Here is a 19,177-nt window from a genome sequence, read left to right on the forward strand (position 1 = left end):
CCTTTATTCATAATACTTCTTTTCCATTCATTTAACACAAATGTGGCTAATGTTATAACGAGGACACGAAAGTTAGAGACAGGAGTAAGAAGAATGCTGTTTCTGTCCTCCTCAGAATAGTCCAGGAGTAGTTATTACTCTGATGAGAATTTCCTAGTGTTAGTGCTTTGAGTAGTTGGTCCTGTGCAAATTGTGTTATGACCTTGAGTAAGCTTCTTCTTAATGAGAGAATTATTGGGAGATAGTGCTTTTGATCTGGGATTAGTGATTCCAGGGGCACAGTAAAGAAAGCATTTCACAGTCATAAATTCAAGAACCAGGTACTGTAATCATTGCAACTAAAAATTGGTTTCTCACCCCCATCTGTATACCCCAAAACTTTATTTAATATGAGCAAATAATACTGTTCCTATTTCTATAAGACTTTTTAAGTGTGTAGATAAAAATCCAGTTATTATACTTATTAAAAGATTACTCCTTATAATAACATACAAGCCACATAAAGTTTAGGCAGCAAGTTAAAGTTTTATGTCAATATTTTAGTTGATTGCATTACTGTTTTCATATGGAAGGATCACTCATAGGGCTCTGAATATTCTGACTGGATACTCATAGCTCAGAAATTTTCAGATTTTCAGTATAATCAGAGGTCGATTGTAAATGTAATCATATTCCTGTTTTCAGTAATGGAAGATTTTGTAATATATTACAATTTTTAAAAATGATTCATAATATATTTTCAGTGTCTTGCATGTAACAGGTGCTCATTGTGTAACTTTGAAGGAGTGAAGGTATTAGATACAAAAGGACATTCTGAAGCTACATAGAATGACTAGCTGTACATACCTTGAACTTAAAACACTGTCATTTCTGAGAAGTTTGAAGTGTCATACAAATGTATTCCTAATTAGGTTGACCACTTGTTCTTTGTACCCCTGTTCTGTAGGATGTCAGTGGGGGAGGACCTGCACGTTCTTATCCAGTTGGAGGCCTGTGTTACTATCTTTCTCCTCCCGAGTCCATGGGCGCCATCTTTGAGGATCCCGTCCATGTCGTTGTTTATATCATCTTCATGTTGGGATCATGCGCATTTTTCTCTAAGACATGGATTGAAGTGTCTGGCTCCTCAGCCAAAGATGTAAGTGTTTGGTTTATTTTAAAATAAAACTCTTGGCGATGCGTGGTGGCTCACGTCTGTAATCATAGCACTTTGTGAGGCTGAGGCAGCTGGATCGCTTGAGCTTAGGAGTTTTGAGACCAGCCTGGACAACATGGCAAGACCCCGTCATGACTAAAAAATACAAAAAAAAAAAAATTAGCCGGGCATGGTGGTGCGTGCCTGTGGTCCCAGCTACTTAGGAGGTTCAGACGGAGCATTAACACTTGAGTCCAGGAGGTGGAGGTTGCGGTGAGCCAAGATGGCACCACTGCACTCCAGCCTGGGTGACAGAGCGAGATCCTGTCTCAAAAAAATAAAAAAGGCCGGGTGCAGTGGCTCACGCCACTCAGGAGGCTGAGGCAGGAGAATCGCTTGAACCTGGGAGTCGGAAGTTGCAGTGAGCCGAGATTGTGCCACTGAACTCCAGCCTGGCGACAGAGCTAGACTCCGTCTCAAAAATAAATAAATAAATAGATAAATAAAAAAATTTTTAAAAAGTAAAATAGGCCGGGCGCGGTGGCTCACGTCTGTAATCCCAGCACTTTGGGAGGCCGAGATGGGTGGATCACGAGTTCAGGAGATTGAGACCATCCTGGCTAACATGGTGAAACCCCGTCTCTACTAAAAATACAAAAAATTAGCTGGGCACGGTGGTGGGCGCCTGTAGTCCCAGCTACTTAGGTGGCTGAGGCAGGAGAATGGCGTGAACCCGGGAGGCAGAGCTTGCAGTGAGCCGAGATCACGCCACTGCACTCCAGCCTGGGAGACAGCGAGACTCTGTCTCAAAAAAAAAAGTAAAAACTTTGTTTTTGGAAAATTCATATTTAATTGTCAAAATAGTAGTTGATACACTCCTTTATAACTTAAACTTTAATTTATACATTTTTAATGAGTCAGTGTCACCCCAATGGGCTAAATGTTGGTTCCCAAAAGTAAAAAATTCTTAGCTGTTACAGTGGTTTGCAACCCTCCTGCAAAACAAAATCTTGTTTGGTAATTGAAGAAGGGTTGAGAAGCACTGGTTTCATATGGCTAACATGGAATGGAGTGGCACTGAAACTTTGGTTTCCTCAGGCTTCATGTGAATGATATGACAATGTAACTTTCAGGTTATTGTATGTTACTTGTTAGTGTGTGGGAAGCACTTCACATAGAACGTGGTAGATGTAAGCAGTGAAATGTTGGAGTTGGATTTTCAAAGTAGCTTTTCTCTCGGCAGGTAGCTAAACAGCTGAAAGAACAGCAGATGGTAATGAGGGGCCACCGGGATACCTCTATGGTTCATGAGCTTAATAGGTAAGGCCGCTAGATGGACGCCTTTCTAGGCCTGTGTTTGTGTTTCAGTCTTTCAGTGATGGCTAAATGTTTTTCTTTGTTCAAGTTCATATTTAAAGCCCTTCCATTCAGACAAATGAATCAAAATTTCACACAGAACTTGTTTTCCATGTCAAAACCGACAACTGAATTATTAATTGAAATTGTGGTGACTGCTCTGCTCATCCCAGTGGTAAAATCTTGCAGATTAGTGCTGTGTTCAGCGTTGGCTGGCTGCACGTAAAATCACCAGAGAACTTTTAAAAAGGATTTCCCAGGAATTGTGGCTTATTTGGTCTGGGGTGAGTTCCAGACATCAGGGTTTCATTTTTTTGGTAATAGCTTTATTGAGATAAAATTCAGATACCATGTAATTCACTCACCCGAAGTATGTTGTCCAGTGTTTTTTAGTATATTCAGACTTGTACATTCCTAAGTTTGATTTTAAACACATTGTCACCACCCAGAAGGAAACCCTGTACCTACTGGCCCACCCGCCCAACCACCAGCCCCAGGCAGTCACTTTTAACTTCGTCTCTACAGACGTGCCTCTTCTGCACATTTCATGTAAATGGAATCATACGATGTCTGTTATTTTGTAAGTGGCTGCTTTCACTTGGCATCATGTTTTCACAGTCCACGTGCTGAATTCTTTTCATGAATAAGATTCGATTGTAGGGCTTTACCACGCTTTATCAGTTGATAGAAATGTGGGTTGTTTCCACTTTTTATGAATAATGCTGTTGTGAACATACTTGTACAGATTTTGTGTGGATGTTTTCATTTCTCAAGGAGTGGAATTGTTGGGTCACATGGTAACTGACTCTGTGTTGAACATTTTGAGGAGCTGCTCAGCTGTCTTCAGGGTGGCTGCTCCCGTCCACATTCCCACCAGTGGTGTGTGAGGTTCCCCTGCTGCCTGTCCTTGCCAGCACCAGCTCTGGCTTTTTAATTTCAGCCATCCCAGTGGATGTGAAGTGGGGCACAATCACGGCTCACCACAGCCTCCCCCTCTTGGGCTCAAGCGATCCTTCCCACCTCAGCCTCCAGGGTAGCTTGGGACCACAGGTGTGCGCCACCATGGCCAGCCAGCTTTTTTTTTTTTTCCTGAGATGGGGTCTCGCTTTGTTGCCCAGGCTGGAGTGCAGTGGCACCATCTTGGCTCACTGCAACCTCAACCTCCCGGGTTCGAGCGATTCTCCTGTCTCAGCCTCCCGAGTAGCAGGGATTATAGGCATGCGCCACCACGCTCGGCTACTTTTTGTATTTTTAGTAGAGACAGGGTTTCCTCATGTTGGCCAGGCCGGTCTTGAACTCCTGACCTAATCATCTGCCTGCCTTGGCCTCCCAAAGTGCTAGGATTACAGGCGTGAGCCGCCATGCCTGGTGGGATCCAGATTCCTTCTTTTGTATGCGGGCATCCAGTTGTCCCAGCACCACTTGTTGAAAAGGCACCAGTATTTTTCCTTAAACTTTTTATTTATTTAGAACACAGACTGCAGAATAGTATGATGGATCTCCAGCTCCAGTTGTCATCATCCTGCTGTTCTTGTTTCACCTCTCACCGCCTTTAATCTTTTTTCAGTATTTTAAATTCCATTTTTAAGTTTTCCAGGTGATTCTACTGTGCAGCCGAGGTTGAATTACTTAAGTGGATTTGCAGAATCTTATGACATAAATTTGTTGATACTTACTCTTCATTCCACAAGAGGGAACGAAAGGTTACTCATTTAAAAATCTTAAACATCTTAATATTTAAATCTGTCCAGGAATCTCATCTCCTGTAAGATCATATATTGTCTTTCTTGGCTGTTGACCGGTTTCTGGAAATTAAGGTCAGAGTCTTTGCCTGGATCAGAGCTCCCGTTCCCACGCCGTGTCCTGCACAGCCCTCCATACAGCAGTCCGTTCCCCCTGGAGTTCAGGGAGGCTTTAGACCCAGCTATGGCTGCTGCGCCTTGACCTGTTTTCGTCTCTGCTGCTGCCTAACTCGGGGTTTTGTCTCCTAGGTACATCCCCACCGCGGCTGCGTTTGGCGGTTTGTGCATCGGTGCCCTGTCGGTGCTGGCCGACTTCCTGGGGGCCATTGGGTCCGGCACTGGAATCCTGCTGGCAGTCACTATTATTTATCAGTATTTTGAAATCTTTGTGAAAGAACAGGCCGAAGTTGGTGGCATGGGTGCTTTGTTTTTCTGAATGTTCAGAGACTTCATTCTGTGCGTGTGAAAGGGAGAACATCTGGACGGATCGCTTTTGTCAGATGACACTGGTGATTCCCCTTTTCTCCCCTCAGTTTCTTGTTTCAAGTGCTGGCTGACCCGTCTCTGAAATGGGCACCGAGCTAAGTGTGTGTGCAGCATTAGTACCCGCTGCCTTAAAACTCAAGTTTACATTATTCATTTAAAAAAAGTACATCTAGTGTTGCCTGTAATGCTGGAAACCAATGTATCTACCTTGCTGTGTTAAATCATGACAGTGAGATGGTGACATGGATTCGTTTTGCACATAACATTCAAAACACTTAATATTGCCCCCACTTGTTTAAAAATAAATGTAGTTCAAATTGCCACTTTCCAGTATTTTTGAGCTTATTTAATGAGTTCTGGAACATTTATATCTAATCTATATTTTAGATAATTACTTTTTATACTTTTTTAACTCATGGTATCCCTACTCCCCACCCCACCTCATTTTTATTTGTCCCTTCTCAAAGCAGCCACTTAGCCCACATGGGCAAAATCAAGTGTCCAGTTATTTCTGTCACTAGAAACAACTGCTTCTAAGGCTCCTCCACCTCCTCCTCCCTTCCTAGTGACAGCATCATCGTGCTGTTTGCCTGTATTGGCTATGCCTTCTAACTCCAACCAGTCACTTGAGAATACTCTTTCAAGATTCTAGGCCCTGATTCTTTTCTGTTTAAATCCCTAAAGCAAAGATCTCATTCTCAAGCAATGTCTGTAGTTAGTGGGGGTGAACAATGAGTAATTCATGCTAGGAATTTGTGTCTGTTGTTGTACTCACAGCAGCAACATGAGTGTAAACAGTAGACAATAAATTTTATTTAAGAAAACTGACTCAGTTGTGTTGGAAAAAAAATAAAGAAATCTGATATTAAACATTTTCTAAGATCATTTGTATAAGTTCAGTGTATTTATAAGAAGTCCACCCTGAGATGCCTGTAAAAGTCAAATGTAATTACACTTCAAACTTTAATCCTAAATTATTGTCGGACGGTGACCAACTTGCGGGTAATCATATATGTGACTAACATTGGGGAGGAAACAGGAAAACAGTGATCTCAAAACCATATCCCAGTCTCCATTTAAAAGCATAGTTCTTGGTAAATCATTTTGAAAACTATGTGCTTTATTTCCCAAAAGATCAAACTTAATTTTTAAAAGACACCCTTTTCAGAAGTATGGGTTTTCACTGCTGTTTAGTTTCTTAAGTGTAGTATGTCTTACGTAGCTTATGCTTACAAAGCCAAATAATCACAGGGGCAAGGCAGATGAAGGCAGGCAGGATGTTAACAATGGCTCGGAGAGCATCTGCCGAGGGCCTCAGACCACTGTTACCATAAAAAACATCGACCCAGTGTTATGATGTCCGATTTTTTTTCCCTAAAGAAGGTGGAAATATGGCTTTTAATAATAGGAAACCTTCAGTTTTTAAATGCAAGGCAAAGAAACATTTTAAAACAGTGCTAGCCAGACTGCCAGTTCTCAAACAGACTTAATTTCCAAAGCACAACCTTTTCATGTTTATAAAAAATAGAAATGGCATTTAGGGATACATCCTAGGATTTGGCTCTCACTTCTAAGTGGCACTCTGAGGAAGAAGGAGAGGATAAGGGTCAGCTGCAGAGGTCATTCCCATGGGGAGTGGCTGGGGAGGAACTGGGCTATGTGGAAAGACTGGGCTGCGCTTCTCTCTCGATTTCAATGATAGCCTGTGGCTTTGAGAGCTAAGAAGAGTTAAAGCTGTGAAGAATCACAATGCCTGTGATTGAAATCGGGATTTAAAAAAGGGTTAGAGGCATAAGGGAAGGCTACCATTATAGGAAGTAGTTGGATCTTAATTTTCACAAGTATAGGGCTAGACAGCTTCATCTATAAAGTTCTGTATTTCCATAATTGTTTTATCTTTAGGAAGTCCAGTGTAAAGAGTTTCACAGAGAAAAATATCCTGGGCTCAGACAGTGAGCCTGTGGACAAATGGATATACTGTAGCCTTCTGGCATTAGCACCCTGATTTTATCTGGAGAGCCCTTTCATCTGGTTCGTAGGGCCTGGCTTACCCGCTGGAGCCAGGCTAGAAACATGACTTAGGGCTGGATGGGAATCGTCCTGAGACTTCTGTGGGGGCCAGACTGGAAAGTCCTGGAAAATCGTGGAGCTGCTGGAGGCCCTAAAAGTCAATACAAAAAGAGCTAAACTCACTAAAGAGGCTAAGAAAATGGCCCAGGAACACTGGTAGAACTGCTGGATGACAGGGTTTCAGGCTGTAATGAAATGGGAACCACATCAATCTGTACTTCTTGCTCCGAAGTACTCTATTGGGTTTCACATACTGGCTGATCTTGCTAGTTCTATTCATGGTTTAACATCAAGATATTACTGCCCCAAACCATATCAGTCTTATGGATTTGTTTTCAGAAACTTCAAGTACTCTTTGAGGTAAGGATAGGAAAAGAGATCCTCAAGTACGTGCACATGCTTGAGGGATGGCCCTGAATTTTCATTAGTCTCCTAGCCTCGGTGTAGTGAATGGAATCAACCATTTTCCTTACTTAAAATTAGCTGGTTCAGCTTCAGTAAATAGGTGGACTTAAACTAGTTGTGGATTCTACTGAATCCTACCCTAGTTGGATTCAACTACCCTAGATGAATTTTGCATAGTAAAAATTCAATTAGAAGAGGCCAAAGAGTCTGTTTTTCATTTTAACGCTGTTTTAAACACCAACAGAGTACACGGTTATTTGCATGCCCAGCTACAGAATTTTACAGTGGGGGTTGAGAGTGGAAATAGTTGACCTAATTGGGAACTCAGGTCTGTTTTCCTGTACAAATATCCCTGTCTACCAGACTAGACTAGAAAAGTAATTGAGCTGCAGTTAACTGCTGTTGAGCTTTAAAAAAAACTGGAGTAAACGTACTTGCATTTATCTTCTTTTTTGTTAATTTTAGCTGGTTATTGAAATGAGGGTCACAACCTACCTGTAATTTGCAGTTCCATACCACCACCACATCTGTTCTGTGCTTTTATTTTAGGAAAAAGCTAATGGCAAATCTACACGGAACTAAGTTGAACACAAAGTCTTAGTGGAGAAGGCCTGGCGGTCTTGCTTACAAAAATGGCCAGTGTCATATTTGGCCTTAAAATTTCAAGAAGGGCACTTCAAATGGCTTCGCATTGGCATGTTTCAGCGCTAGAGCGTAGGAATAGACCCTGGCGTCCACTGTAAGATGTTCTTCAGCTACCAGCGCTGTGGAAAGCAAAGAAAACAACTTAGACCATGCCATTAAGGAAGGACAAAATATCTTATTCAATCAGTATTTGCGGAGCAAGTACTATATGCCAGTTCCTATGCTAAATGCTGGTGATACTTTTTTTTTTTTTTTGCCTATAAGGATCTTAAAGAATAAAGACTATAAAGGCAAGATTACATTCCTAGCATGAGACAAGAACATCAGGGATAATGATTTTATGTGTTAAAACAGTAAAGTTGGAAGTGTATAGAGCCAGTCACTATACCTCATTTACAGCTGGGGTAGGGCTTTGTTATTCTGAAGCTAGATGGTGATGATTATGTAGGATCTTAGGGATTCCGTCTTTTCTGCTGCTAGGGGATACATATTTTCCCCTGGCAAGTTAAACTGTGTGCATGTTAGGACTGGAGATACACTACCAAGAATGAGGTCTCAGGACCTTATTACCACAGGCTTTCATTAAAATTTCTGTTTCACTCAGATGGAGGTTACCAGATGTAAAATCAGCCTTTTGTTTTCCTAGCCGCTTGTTTGGGAACAAGCTTGGGGACCTTTGCAGGCAGGGAGCATGTCCTACTCTCCTGGGCATAGCAGGTGCTTAGTAACTGGCAGATGCTACTCTTTGTGGCAAACTGATCTTTTTAAAAATTATTATTTATTTTTTATATTTTTGAGATGGAGTCTCGCTTTGTCGCCAGGCTGCAGTGCAGTGCCACGATCTTGGCTCACTGCAACCTGCGCCTCCCGGGTTCAAGCGATTCTCCTGCCTCAGCCTCCTGAGTAGCTGGGAATACCAGCATGCACTACCACGCCTGGCTAATTTTTGTATTTTTAGTAGAGATGGGGTTTCACCATGTTGGCCATGCTGGTCTGGAGCTCCTGACCTCAAGTGATCAGCCTACCTCAGCCTCCCAAAATGCTGGGATTACAGGTGTGAGCCACCACACCCAGCCAGCAAACTGATCTTAAAGTGTAATACCTTCCTTCCGATTTCTCAAATGTTGCTTATTGAATAAATGGTTTTATTACCATGTTTTGATTCTACTAAAGCTAGGCAATTCGGTTCTTTTATCCCTCCTCCTTTATAGCCACAGTCGCCCTCTCTCCACCTCCCCTCACTTACCTCACTTACTCTGCTTTTTCTCCCTCTTCTAAGACCAAAAGGGAAGTTAAGAAGGTGGAAGGGAGAAGGAAGACATTTTTAAAAAAGGATACTCTTCTACTAAAAGATAACCCCGCATGGCATTTCACACTTGCCTACGTCACCCTACTTCCCACACACCTCCTCAAAGGGAGGGGCTGTCATTGTTCCTGTGTTATGAAAAAAGCCAAGAGAGGCTTCGGAACCTGTTTGACGTGACAGCTAATTATGGTCTGCGGAGCCTCAAACCGAGTCGGGCCTGTGACTCTGAGCTGCACTGCCTCGTACTGATTGTCACGCCTTTCTCTAAATACATGCAAGACAAATTATTGTATCCATTCAGTATGATTGTTCTAACTGTGGCTTTCAGCTGTCAAGGTGGCCTCTACCTTAGATCTAGTTTTTGGAAAGGTGAAGCCGGAGTGGAAGCTGTCGAGGGATCTGAAATCTGATTTTATCCAAATAAATCACAGCAGCCTTTGAAAGACACACTCAGATTTTCAAACAAATAACAGACATTTCAAAACCAGGCGCCCTGCTTATTCAGTGAAACTGTAAGCCGCTGACGCTCAGGGAAAAGCTTAAGAAACTGGTCTTTTTTTTTTTTTTTTTTTTTTTGAGACGGAGTCTCGCTCTGCCGCCCAGGATGGAGTGCAGTGGCCGGATCTCAGCTCACTGCAAGCTCCGCCTCCCGGGTTCACGCCATTCTCCGGCCTCAGCCTCCCGAGTAGCTGGGACTACAGGCGCCCGCCACCTCGCCCGGCTAGTTTTTTGTATTTCTTAATAGAGACGGGGTTTCACCGTGTTAGCCAGGATGGTTTCGATCTCCTGACCTCGTGATCCGCCCGTCTCGGCCTCCCAAAGTGCTGGGATTACAGGCTTGAGCCACCGCGCCCGGCCAAGAAACTGGTCTTAAAGCTTCAGGCCAAACAATGCTTCAAGTCACATTTGAAGTAATCACTTAAAAACAGTAGAAAAATCAGGTGTCAATTACCTAAAACACTTATACCCAGTAAAATATTCCCGTGATGAAAAGTGTTGGCTTCTTTCTGGATGAGTGGCAGGGATTTGCCGGCCCGGACGGAGGCGCTCCTTGAAAGGCCCATGCTGCGCCTCCATACGGTGTCTCCTCTCGTGGTTTTATCAAAGGAGTTTTCTCTCCGTAAGCTTACCTACTGTTTACAAAGTCCCTAAAAGATGGGTGGCCAGGAAGTATACAATGCATCTCCATGACCAGTGATTTCTTTTTTCTTTTTTTTTTTGACGGAGTCTCGCTCTGTCTCAGGCTGGAGTGCAGTGCCACAATCTCGGCTCCCTGCAAACTCCGCCTCCCGGGTTCACGCCATTCTCCTGCCTCAGCCTCCAGGCGCCCGCCACCGCGCCCGGCTAGTTTTTTGTATTTTTAGTAGAGATGGGGTTTCACCGTGGTCTCGATCTCCTGACCTTGTGATCCACCCGCCTCGGCCTCCCAAAGTGCTGGGATTACAGGCGTGAGCCACCGTGCCCGGCCTATGATCAGTGATTTCTAAGGGCCACACGGCTAGTCTGGTTTATTATGTGAAAAGCGTATCACACCAAGTATACAGGAAATACCTCAAATATTTGTTGGAGTATCATCAATTTCTCCTCGAACATACAGCCTCCACAAAGGACTGTCCCTCATACTAGCATACTCGAGGGAAAGCTAACAGCTTCTCTGCCCACACCTTTGCATCGCTATGGATTGAAGGTTTAAAGTGTAGAATCGTTTTGGCTACTCAGCAGGAATGTCATTTGGGCCGCTCTGTAGGAGAAAAAGCCCCTACCAAAAGTTTGCACTTGACCCAGAATGCTTTGCTCCTACTTTCAAACTCTGTGCCACCCAGAAGGGAAAATTAGTAGTGGTCACCTGCAAGTTTTACAAGTTGCTAGGCATTTGACTTTAGTGGTATCAAAAAGAGAAAGATACGGAGTTATATTTAGTACCCAATTTGCTGGGATGGGGACGGGGAAACCGGAGAAAGCTGGGTTGCGGTCTGGAGAATGCTTACCATGGAGTCTCTGCAGCAGGTCATTCTTGGGTAAAGAAATGACTTCCACAAATTCTAAACAGACAAAGTGCAAGTGAAAACAAAGCTAACGTCAAGGGCCTACCAAAACAACTCAAAATGTCTGCAGCCATCACCACTACAAGAAGCTGTACACACTCGGCCACGAGGAGTTGTGGAACATACCTCCATCCCCTGGAAATAAACAGAAGGAGAACATTTCAGCAAGGCCTGGAGTGGTAACATGGGAAGACTTTTATGCAAGAGGCGTCAAAAAGGCTTTAAGAATTTCACAGAAACCTGGGTCTCTGCTAACTTAATTTATATACATTGTCAGACTCGAGCAGTATGAAGTTATTGTTCTCCACATAATGTTAAGTGGCAACATTTAAAGCATATTCGATAAGATGTGTATTTTTTATAGATATGAATCTCCATATTGTGGTAAAATATACAGAACATATAAAAACATTTTAACCCCTACAAAGGTACAATTCAGTGGCATTGAATAACATGCAGAATGGTGCGCAACCACCACCAGTATCCATCTCCAGAGCTTTTCATGACACCCAACAGAAACTCGGGATCCACTCAACACTAATTCCCCATCCCTAGTAGCCCTTACTCTACTGTCTTCCTCTTATCAGTTTGTCTATTCTGGGCACCTCAGATAAGTAGAATCACAGTATTTGCCCATCATGTTAGCGCATGTTTCAGCGTGTGTGTGTGTGTGTATATTACATTTGTGCATGCATCCATCTGCTGGCGGACACTTGGGCCGTTTCCACAGAGGCTGCCATGAACACAGGCACACAAGTGTCTGAGTCCCTGTTTCAGTTCTTCTGGGTGTAGACTTAGGAGCTGAAATGCCAGATCATATAATAATTCTGTATCTAATGTTCTGAGGAACTGCCAAACTTTCCCACAGTGTGTTATATGTATACGTGCAGTTCAAAAATTAAGATTTATTTATTTATTTATTTATTGGAGACAGGGTCTCACTCTGTAGCCTGGGCTGGAGTGCAGTGGCGCAGTGACGTGATCTTGACTCACTGCAACCTCCGCCTCCTGGGTTCAAGGGGTTCTTGTGCCTCAGCCTCCCGAGTAGCTGGGACTTCAGGTGCGCACCACCACGCCTAGCTAATTTTTGTATTTTCGGTAGAGATGGGGTTTCGCCATGTTGGCCAGGCTGATCTCGAGCTTCTGACCTCAAGTGATCTGCCCACCTCAGCCTTCCAAAGTGTTGGGATTACAGGCGTGAGCCACTGTGCCCAGCAAAAAATAAGACTTAAATTTAGTTGCATTTTAGTTCAGGGATACTGAAACATAAATAAGAACAACTGAAGAGGGTAAGAAATTAAAGAATATCACGGATACTGATTTACTGTGGTGTACCTATAAATACCCCCTTTAAAAAGGATGGGAGACAACACGGAACTGACAGAGACATTAACAGCTTTTGAATCCAAAGTTGCTAAGGATATTATAGAGCGAAGAGAAGTAGTGAATAAGCTGCTGCCCCTTAACAATTACCTAGGCCTTTTTTTTTTTTTAAGAGAGACATGGTCTTATTCTGTCACAGAGTGGCGCCATCATAGCTCCTCCAACTCCTGGGCTTAAGTGATCCTCCTGCCTCACCGTCCAGAGCAGCTGGGGCTACAGGGGAACTGACGCCATTTTTACAATACACGTGAAGATGGAAACCAGGGTGATTTAAGTTTCTCACTGTTTACTATTTAAGCCTGCAGCTCATCTTACTAAGTGGGAATACACCTCATATAGAAAACAGGGAAATATGTCATTTAACAATTTTTTTTTTTTTAACAAAGAAAGCATAAAGATCAATGAAGTGGCAAAAGAAAAATGCTAAAATACATGATTAGGAAGAGACAAGAATATTGACGAAGTCTGTTTGAAAGACCAATTCTTTCTATGAAAGACTACATTCTTTTAATAAATCAAACTAGCAGCAAGTTCCAAGACACGTAATGCAACCGCACCACCTTCAGCACAGCTGACGCGCACGTACCTGGCTTTGGCTTCGGCCTGGCGTTTTCGGCATCATCTCCGTTAATGGTGACTGTCACGATGTGTGTGGTACAGTTTGACAAGCCTGGGTCCATACAGACCGCTGTGGAGAGAAGGGACAGTCAGATGCGTCAGTCCCTGTGGCATTTGTTTCACTACGGTCTTAGGAAGAAGATGCGTCTCGCAGCTCAGCGTTGACGTGGAGGTGATGCAGGAAAACTAGTTCTCACATTTGGTAGGCAGACGGGCAGGCTGCAAAGCATCTGGGCACACTCACTCTCCCCAGAGCGCCCGAGTCAAGCTTGCTAGGTCTGCGGGCTTAGATGGTACTGACAAGTTGTAAAACCCTTCACCACAACAAACTCAAAAAATCTTCCAGTGATGAGGGTAGCACATGGATGAGGTGGGTGAGCAATAAAACTCAGGGTGTGGGAAATTCCAAAAGGCAATGTATTTGTTTTTTGAAACAGAGTTTCACTTTGCTCTTATTGCCCAGGATGGAGTACACTGGCGTGATCTCGGCTGACTGCAACCTCTGCCCTCTGGGTTCAAGTAATTCTCCTGCCTCAGTCTCCCGAGTAGCTGGGATCACAGGTGTGTGCCACCTGGCTGATTTTTGTATTTTTAGTAGAGATGGGTGGGCTTTACCATGTTGGCCAGGCTGGTCTCGAACTCCTGACCTCAGGTGATCCACCTGCCTTGGCCTCCCAAAGTGCTGGGAATACAGGCGTGAGCCACTGCACTCAGCCAAAAGGCAATTTAATTTCATTAACTCTCCCCCAACTTCAGGCCCTTCTGATTCCAGTTTCCTCCTGAGTGGGGAGATTCACTTACACTCAGTGACCAGTCCTAATCTATGATTTCTCTTCAGTGAATTCTGAGCATAAAGAATTCCCAAATAATCCATCCCTTCCCACACTGAGGAATCTATCGCTTGGTGAATTTTCAAGTACTACCAACCTGGAGAACATTCGGCAACGTCCCCTTTGTAGCCGGTTTCTTCCTCAAGCTCCCGGAGAGCAGCTGCTTCTGGGGTTTCACCGTCGTCTATGAGACCTGTAAGTTCAAATCATTGGTATGATGGGAGCGGGAAATCCGGTTCTTTGAACCCCTCATTCTTCTTCTTCTTCTTCTTTTTTTTTGAGATGGTGTCTCGCTCTGTTGCCCAGGCTGGAGTGCAGTGGTGCGATCTCGGCTCACTGCAACCTCCGCCTGTCCAGGTTTAAGCAGTTCTCTGCCTCAGCCTCCGGAGTAGCTGGGATTACAGGCACCTGCCACCATGCCTGGCTAATTTTTTGTAATTTTAGTAGAGATGAGGTTTCACCATATTGGCGTCTCACCGTATTGGCCAGGCTGGTCTTGAACTCCTGACATCATGATCCACCGGCTCGGCCTCCCAAAGTGCTGGTATTATAAGTGTGAGCCACCGCGCCTGGCTGAACCCCTCATTCTTCTAACACAGCTGCTACCGCACTGCGTTAGAAGAATCAGAGCACTGTGAAAAGCGGCCTTACGGAGAAACCTGAGGATTGGAACTCTTTTTTTTTTTAAAGATAGAGTCTCACTGTCGCCTAGGCCGGAGTGCAGTGGTGCAATCTTGGCTCACTGCAACCTCTGCCTCCCGGGTTCAAACGATTCTCCTCCCTCAGCCTCCCGAGTAGCTGGGACCACAGGTACACACCACCACGCCCGGCTAATTTTTGTACTTTTTGTAGAGGCTAATTTTGCATTTTTAGTCTCGCCATGTTGGCCAGGCTGCTTTCGAACTCCTGGCCTCAAGTGATTCACCCGCCTCAGCATCCCAAAGTGCTGGGATTACAGGCTTAAGCCACCGTGCCTAGCTTGGAATTTTTATAGAAACAAAAAGGCAAAGAATATAGCTCTGAGCAGATGAATCAGATTCTGATGGCATCACCCAGTCATCCTAGTCAGACCCAGATCCTTCATGATCCTTCCTAACCATCTCCACGCTGCTCTGCACAGCACAGGAAGCATCTGTGAGATGTGACTTGGTGGTGGCCAACTGGCTTAGGCTTGGGAGCTTGCTGTGTGACTGTAGCACAGGAAGCCGGTTCATATTCTGCTTCCTTACAGGTAGGATGCTGTCAGCATCACCTGTCCTGTCTTCCTCCCAGTAAAACACTGAGGCCCAGGAATGAAAGGCCAGAAAGGAGCAAACTGGTGGACGTTAGGGGACTCCCATGGCCACTGTGAGGAGTGAACAGAGAGGCCAAGGAAGAGGAAGGGAGCAGCAATGCAGACTCTTGTTTCCTGAAAGGAATTAAATATAATGAGGCTGATCACACCTGTAATCCCAACACTGGGAGGCCGAGGTGGGTGGATCACCTGAAGTCAGGGGTTCGAGACCAGCCTGGCCAACGTGGTGAAACCCCATCTCTACTAAAAAACAAAAAAATAGCCAGGTGTGCTGGTGCACACCTGTAATCCAGCTACTCGGGAGGCTGAGGCAGGAGAACTGCTTGACCCTGTTAGGTGGAGGTCCAGCTTGGGCAACAAAAGCAAAACTCCATCTCAAAAAAAAAAAAGAAAAAAAAAAAAAAGAAAAGAAAAACTCAGGCTGGGTGCAGTGGCTCACGCCTGTAATCCCAACACTTTGGGAGGCTGAGGCAGGAGGATCACTTGAGGCCAGGAGTTTGGGGCCAGCCAGGGCGACAAAGCAAAAGCCCATCTCTACACAAAATTTAAAAATTAGTCGAATGTGGTGATGCACGCCTGCAGACCCAGCTACCCAGGAAACCGAGGCAGGAGGATCACTTGAGCCCAGAAGGTCAAGGCTGCAGTGAGCTGTGACTGTACCACTGCACTCCAGCCTGGACAACAGAGCTAGACATAGTCTCAAAAAAAGAGCCCGGGCATGGTGGCTCACACCTGTAATCTTAGCACTTTGGGAAGCTGAGGTGGGCAGATCACTTGAGCCAAGGAATTTGAGATCAGCCTGGGCAACATGGCGAAACCCCATCTTTACAAAAAACAGAAAAAATGAGGTGGAAGGATCACCTCAGCCCGGGGAGGTTGAGGCTGCAATGGGCTGTGATGGTGCCAGAGCACACCAGCCTCAGCAACAGAGACCCCATCTCAAAGAAAAAAGAAAAAGTCAGAGAATAAATTATTAATGTTAATATTAAAAGTAATTAAATAGCCTGGCCAGGCGTGGTGGCTCAGGCCTGTAATCGCAGCACTTTGGGAGGCTGAGACCAGCCTGACCAACATGGAGAAACCCCGTCTCTACTAAGAATACAAAATTAGCTAGGCGTGGTGGCGCAAGCCTGTAACCCCAGCTACTCAGGAGGCTGAGGCAGGAGAATCACTTGAACCCGGGAGGTGGAGGTTGTGGTGAGCCGAGATCATGCCATTGCACTCCAGCCTGGGCAACAAGAGCAAAACTCTGTCTCAAAAAAAAAAAAAAAAAAAAAGGTAAATTAAATAGCCTTCAGTAACATGGTGAGGAAATGAGAAAAATGATAGTTGTTAACCATATGTTACCACTGGCCGGCCTTTTAAAATATAAAACCTTGGCTGGGTGCGGTAGTTTAGGCCTGTAATCCCAGCACTTGGAGAGGCCAAGGCTCTTCATTTTATTTACTTTATAACGCTTTTGTTGTTATTGTTGTTTTAATAATAAGGTCATAGCCAGTCCATTTGGAAGAATAGGAGCTAACAGAGGCTGGGCACGGTGCCTGTAATCCCAGCACTTTGGGAGGCCGAGGTGGGCAGATCACCTGAGGTCAGGAGTTTGAGACCAATCTGGCAAACATGATGAGAGCCCATCTCTACTAAATATACAAAAATTAGCTGGGCGTGGTGGCTCATGCCTATAATCCCAGCTACTAGGAAGCTGAGGCAAGAGAATCTCTTGAACCCGGGAGGTGGAGGCTGCAGTGAGCTGAGATTGTGCCACCGCACTGCAGCCTGGACAACACAGCAGGACTCCATCTCAAAAAAGAAAATAATAATAATAATAATAACAATATACCACTAATAATAAATAGATGAGATTTAATCTCTTTAGATGGGAATAATCCAATAATGTCCTACAATAATATTAGGCAATAGATTCTTCAGAGTTTTAATTACTGTGCAATGGAAAAAAATATTCTAGCTAAAATGAAGAGTCTCCTCGGCCTCTCTGCACACAACAGAGCAAACTGTCTTCTCCATTCATATTTCTGGGAGTTACGAGCCTGGCCTAGGCTGGGCACGGTGGCTCACGCCTGTAATCCCAACACTTTGCAGGGCGAAGGTGGGTGGACCACCTGAGGTCAGGTGTTTGAGACCAGCCTGGGCAACACAGTGAAACCCTGTCTCTACTAAAAATACAAATATTAGCCAGGTGTGGTGATGCATGCCTGTAGTCCCAGCTACTCAGGAGGCTGAGGCAGGAGAATCGCTTGAACCCAGGAGGCGGAGGTTGCAGTGAGCCGAGATCACACCACTGCACTCCAGCCTGGGTGAGAGAGTGAGACTCCATCTCAAAAAAAGAAAAACAACAACAACAACAAAAAAAGCCTGGCCTACTTATCAATGGAAATTTCCTGTCGGGGCTGATGGCTAATGACAAACAATGAAATAAGCTGAAAAGGGGAAGGGCAATTACTCAAAAGGCTGGAGATGACCTGGCGCAGGGGCTCACGCCTGTAATCCCAGCACTTTGCGAGGTCAAGGCAGGTGGATCACGAGGTCAGGAGATCGACACCATCCTGGCTAACACGGTGAAACCCTGTCTCTACTAAAAATACAAAAAAATTAGCTGGGCGTGGTGGCATGTGCCTGTAGTCCCAGCTACTCGGGAGGCTGAGGCAGGAGAATCACTTGAACCCAGGAGGCAGAGGTTGCAGTGAGTTGAGATAGCGCCACCGCACTCCAGCCTGGGTGATACAGTGAGACTCCATCTCACAAAAAAAAAAAAAAAAAAAAGGCTGGAGGCAGCATTGCCAAGAGGAGGGTGGGATGGTGGGAGGTGGCCTTGTGTCACCTTCACGGGTTCAGAGGGTTGTTGGGGTGTCCTGGGGGCCTCGCTACGAAATGGTTTAGTTTTACTTAAAACCACAAGGACAGATTAAAAACTGCAGAGCTGAGCTTTGCGATTCTCAGGCTTTACCCTGGTTCAGGCCAACATCCCTAAGCAGCAATTAGATGTTGAGTGACTCACCTGCAGGGAACTCTATGCAGTAGCCCCCCATTGGTGGCCGGAACTGTTTCACCAGAACGATACACTCATAGTGAAGCGTTCTCTGCAGCACGGGGATGACTGCGACACCTGTCACCAGGAAATGGAACCAAGGAAATCCCTAATGAGAGGTCAGCAATGCCAGCACCTTGTTCAGCGCAAGCTAATGAAAATCCCAGACTTTAAGCAACTCCGCTTTAATCTACAATACTGGCAGTTAATCTTGGAAGCTATTTTAAAAATGTAATTAAAAATAATCACTTCTATGTTGTTTACACTTTCTTTTTTCAACAAAAAGCCTGTTGAATTGTCAGTTTCTTAAAACTAAAATCAGAACTAAAACGAAACACTTCCTACAGGTTCAAGGATGTAAGGTTGCCAACTATACCACCCTTCCACAGACCCACTTCCCAGCACGTGGCAGCCCTACCACTGGTGAGGCCACAGCCGTCCCTGTGCTCCTGGGCCAACTTTGAGCAAGAAATCAAGTAAGCTCCACTGTGTGCAATACATGCTAGCAAGACTGACTTTCCAGTTCTAGAGTAAAAGACCTTTTCTCTCACATTATTTGGCCTTCCTTAAAACATAAAAACGACTGGGTTTCAGAAAACACAAAGTACCCAGGAGGGTCCCCTGGCTCCACATAGCTTCCTGTCTGTGAAGCCAGCAGCTGCAGCACAGCGACTGTTGGCTTCCAGCAAAAACGGAAACCAAAACCAAATGGAAAAATAAGAAAAGCCTAGTGCCCAACTTCCCCTCGACTGGAGTGATTCTCAGGATTGTTTGTGGGCTCTCTGCAGTCAAGGCATTCATGCCTGGAGGGGAGGGTGA

At 44.8% G+C, this 19,177-nt stretch overlaps 2 protein-coding genes across 6 annotated transcripts in view; one reads left to right on the forward strand and one right to left on the reverse strand.

The window, feature by feature from the left end:
* The window catches only part of SEC61A2 (SEC61 translocon subunit alpha 2), a 46,065-nt gene extending 40,476 nt beyond the window's left edge, over window positions 1-5,589 (forward strand). For all 3 annotated transcript variants that reach the window (XM_074001018.1, XM_005564628.4, XM_065520275.2), the window contains exons 10-12: window positions 947-1,138; window positions 2,379-2,455; window positions 4,483-5,589. In XM_074001018.1, the coding sequence (XP_073857119.1) occupies window positions 947-1,138; window positions 2,379-2,455; window positions 4,483-4,669 (456 nt within the window). In that variant the 3' untranslated portion in view covers window positions 4,670-5,589. The remainder of the gene's footprint in view (window positions 1-946; window positions 1,139-2,378; window positions 2,456-4,482) is intronic.
* A 2,131-nt stretch (window positions 5,590-7,720) lies between these two features.
* The window catches only part of NUDT5 (nudix hydrolase 5), a 29,215-nt gene continuing 17,758 nt past the window's right edge, over window positions 7,721-19,177 (reverse strand). For 2 of the 3 annotated variants that reach the window (XM_065520278.2, XM_074001020.1), the window contains exons 6-9: window positions 18,329-18,436; window positions 14,119-14,214; window positions 13,160-13,261; window positions 11,139-11,325 (exon numbers count right to left, since the gene is read on the reverse strand). In XM_065520278.2, the coding sequence (XP_065376350.1) occupies window positions 11,270-11,325; window positions 13,160-13,261; window positions 14,119-14,214; window positions 18,329-18,436 (362 nt within the window). In that variant the 3' untranslated portion in view covers window positions 11,139-11,269. Of the gene's footprint in view, window positions 7,959-11,133; window positions 11,326-13,159; window positions 13,262-14,118; window positions 14,215-18,328; window positions 18,437-19,177 lie in introns of those variants that run through there. The other variant, XM_074001021.1, reaches the window with a different exon arrangement.

This window comes from Macaca fascicularis, chromosome 9 (genome assembly GCF_037993035.2).
Source record: "Macaca fascicularis isolate 582-1 chromosome 9, T2T-MFA8v1.1".
Taxonomy (NCBI): domain Eukaryota; kingdom Metazoa; phylum Chordata; class Mammalia; order Primates; family Cercopithecidae; genus Macaca; species Macaca fascicularis.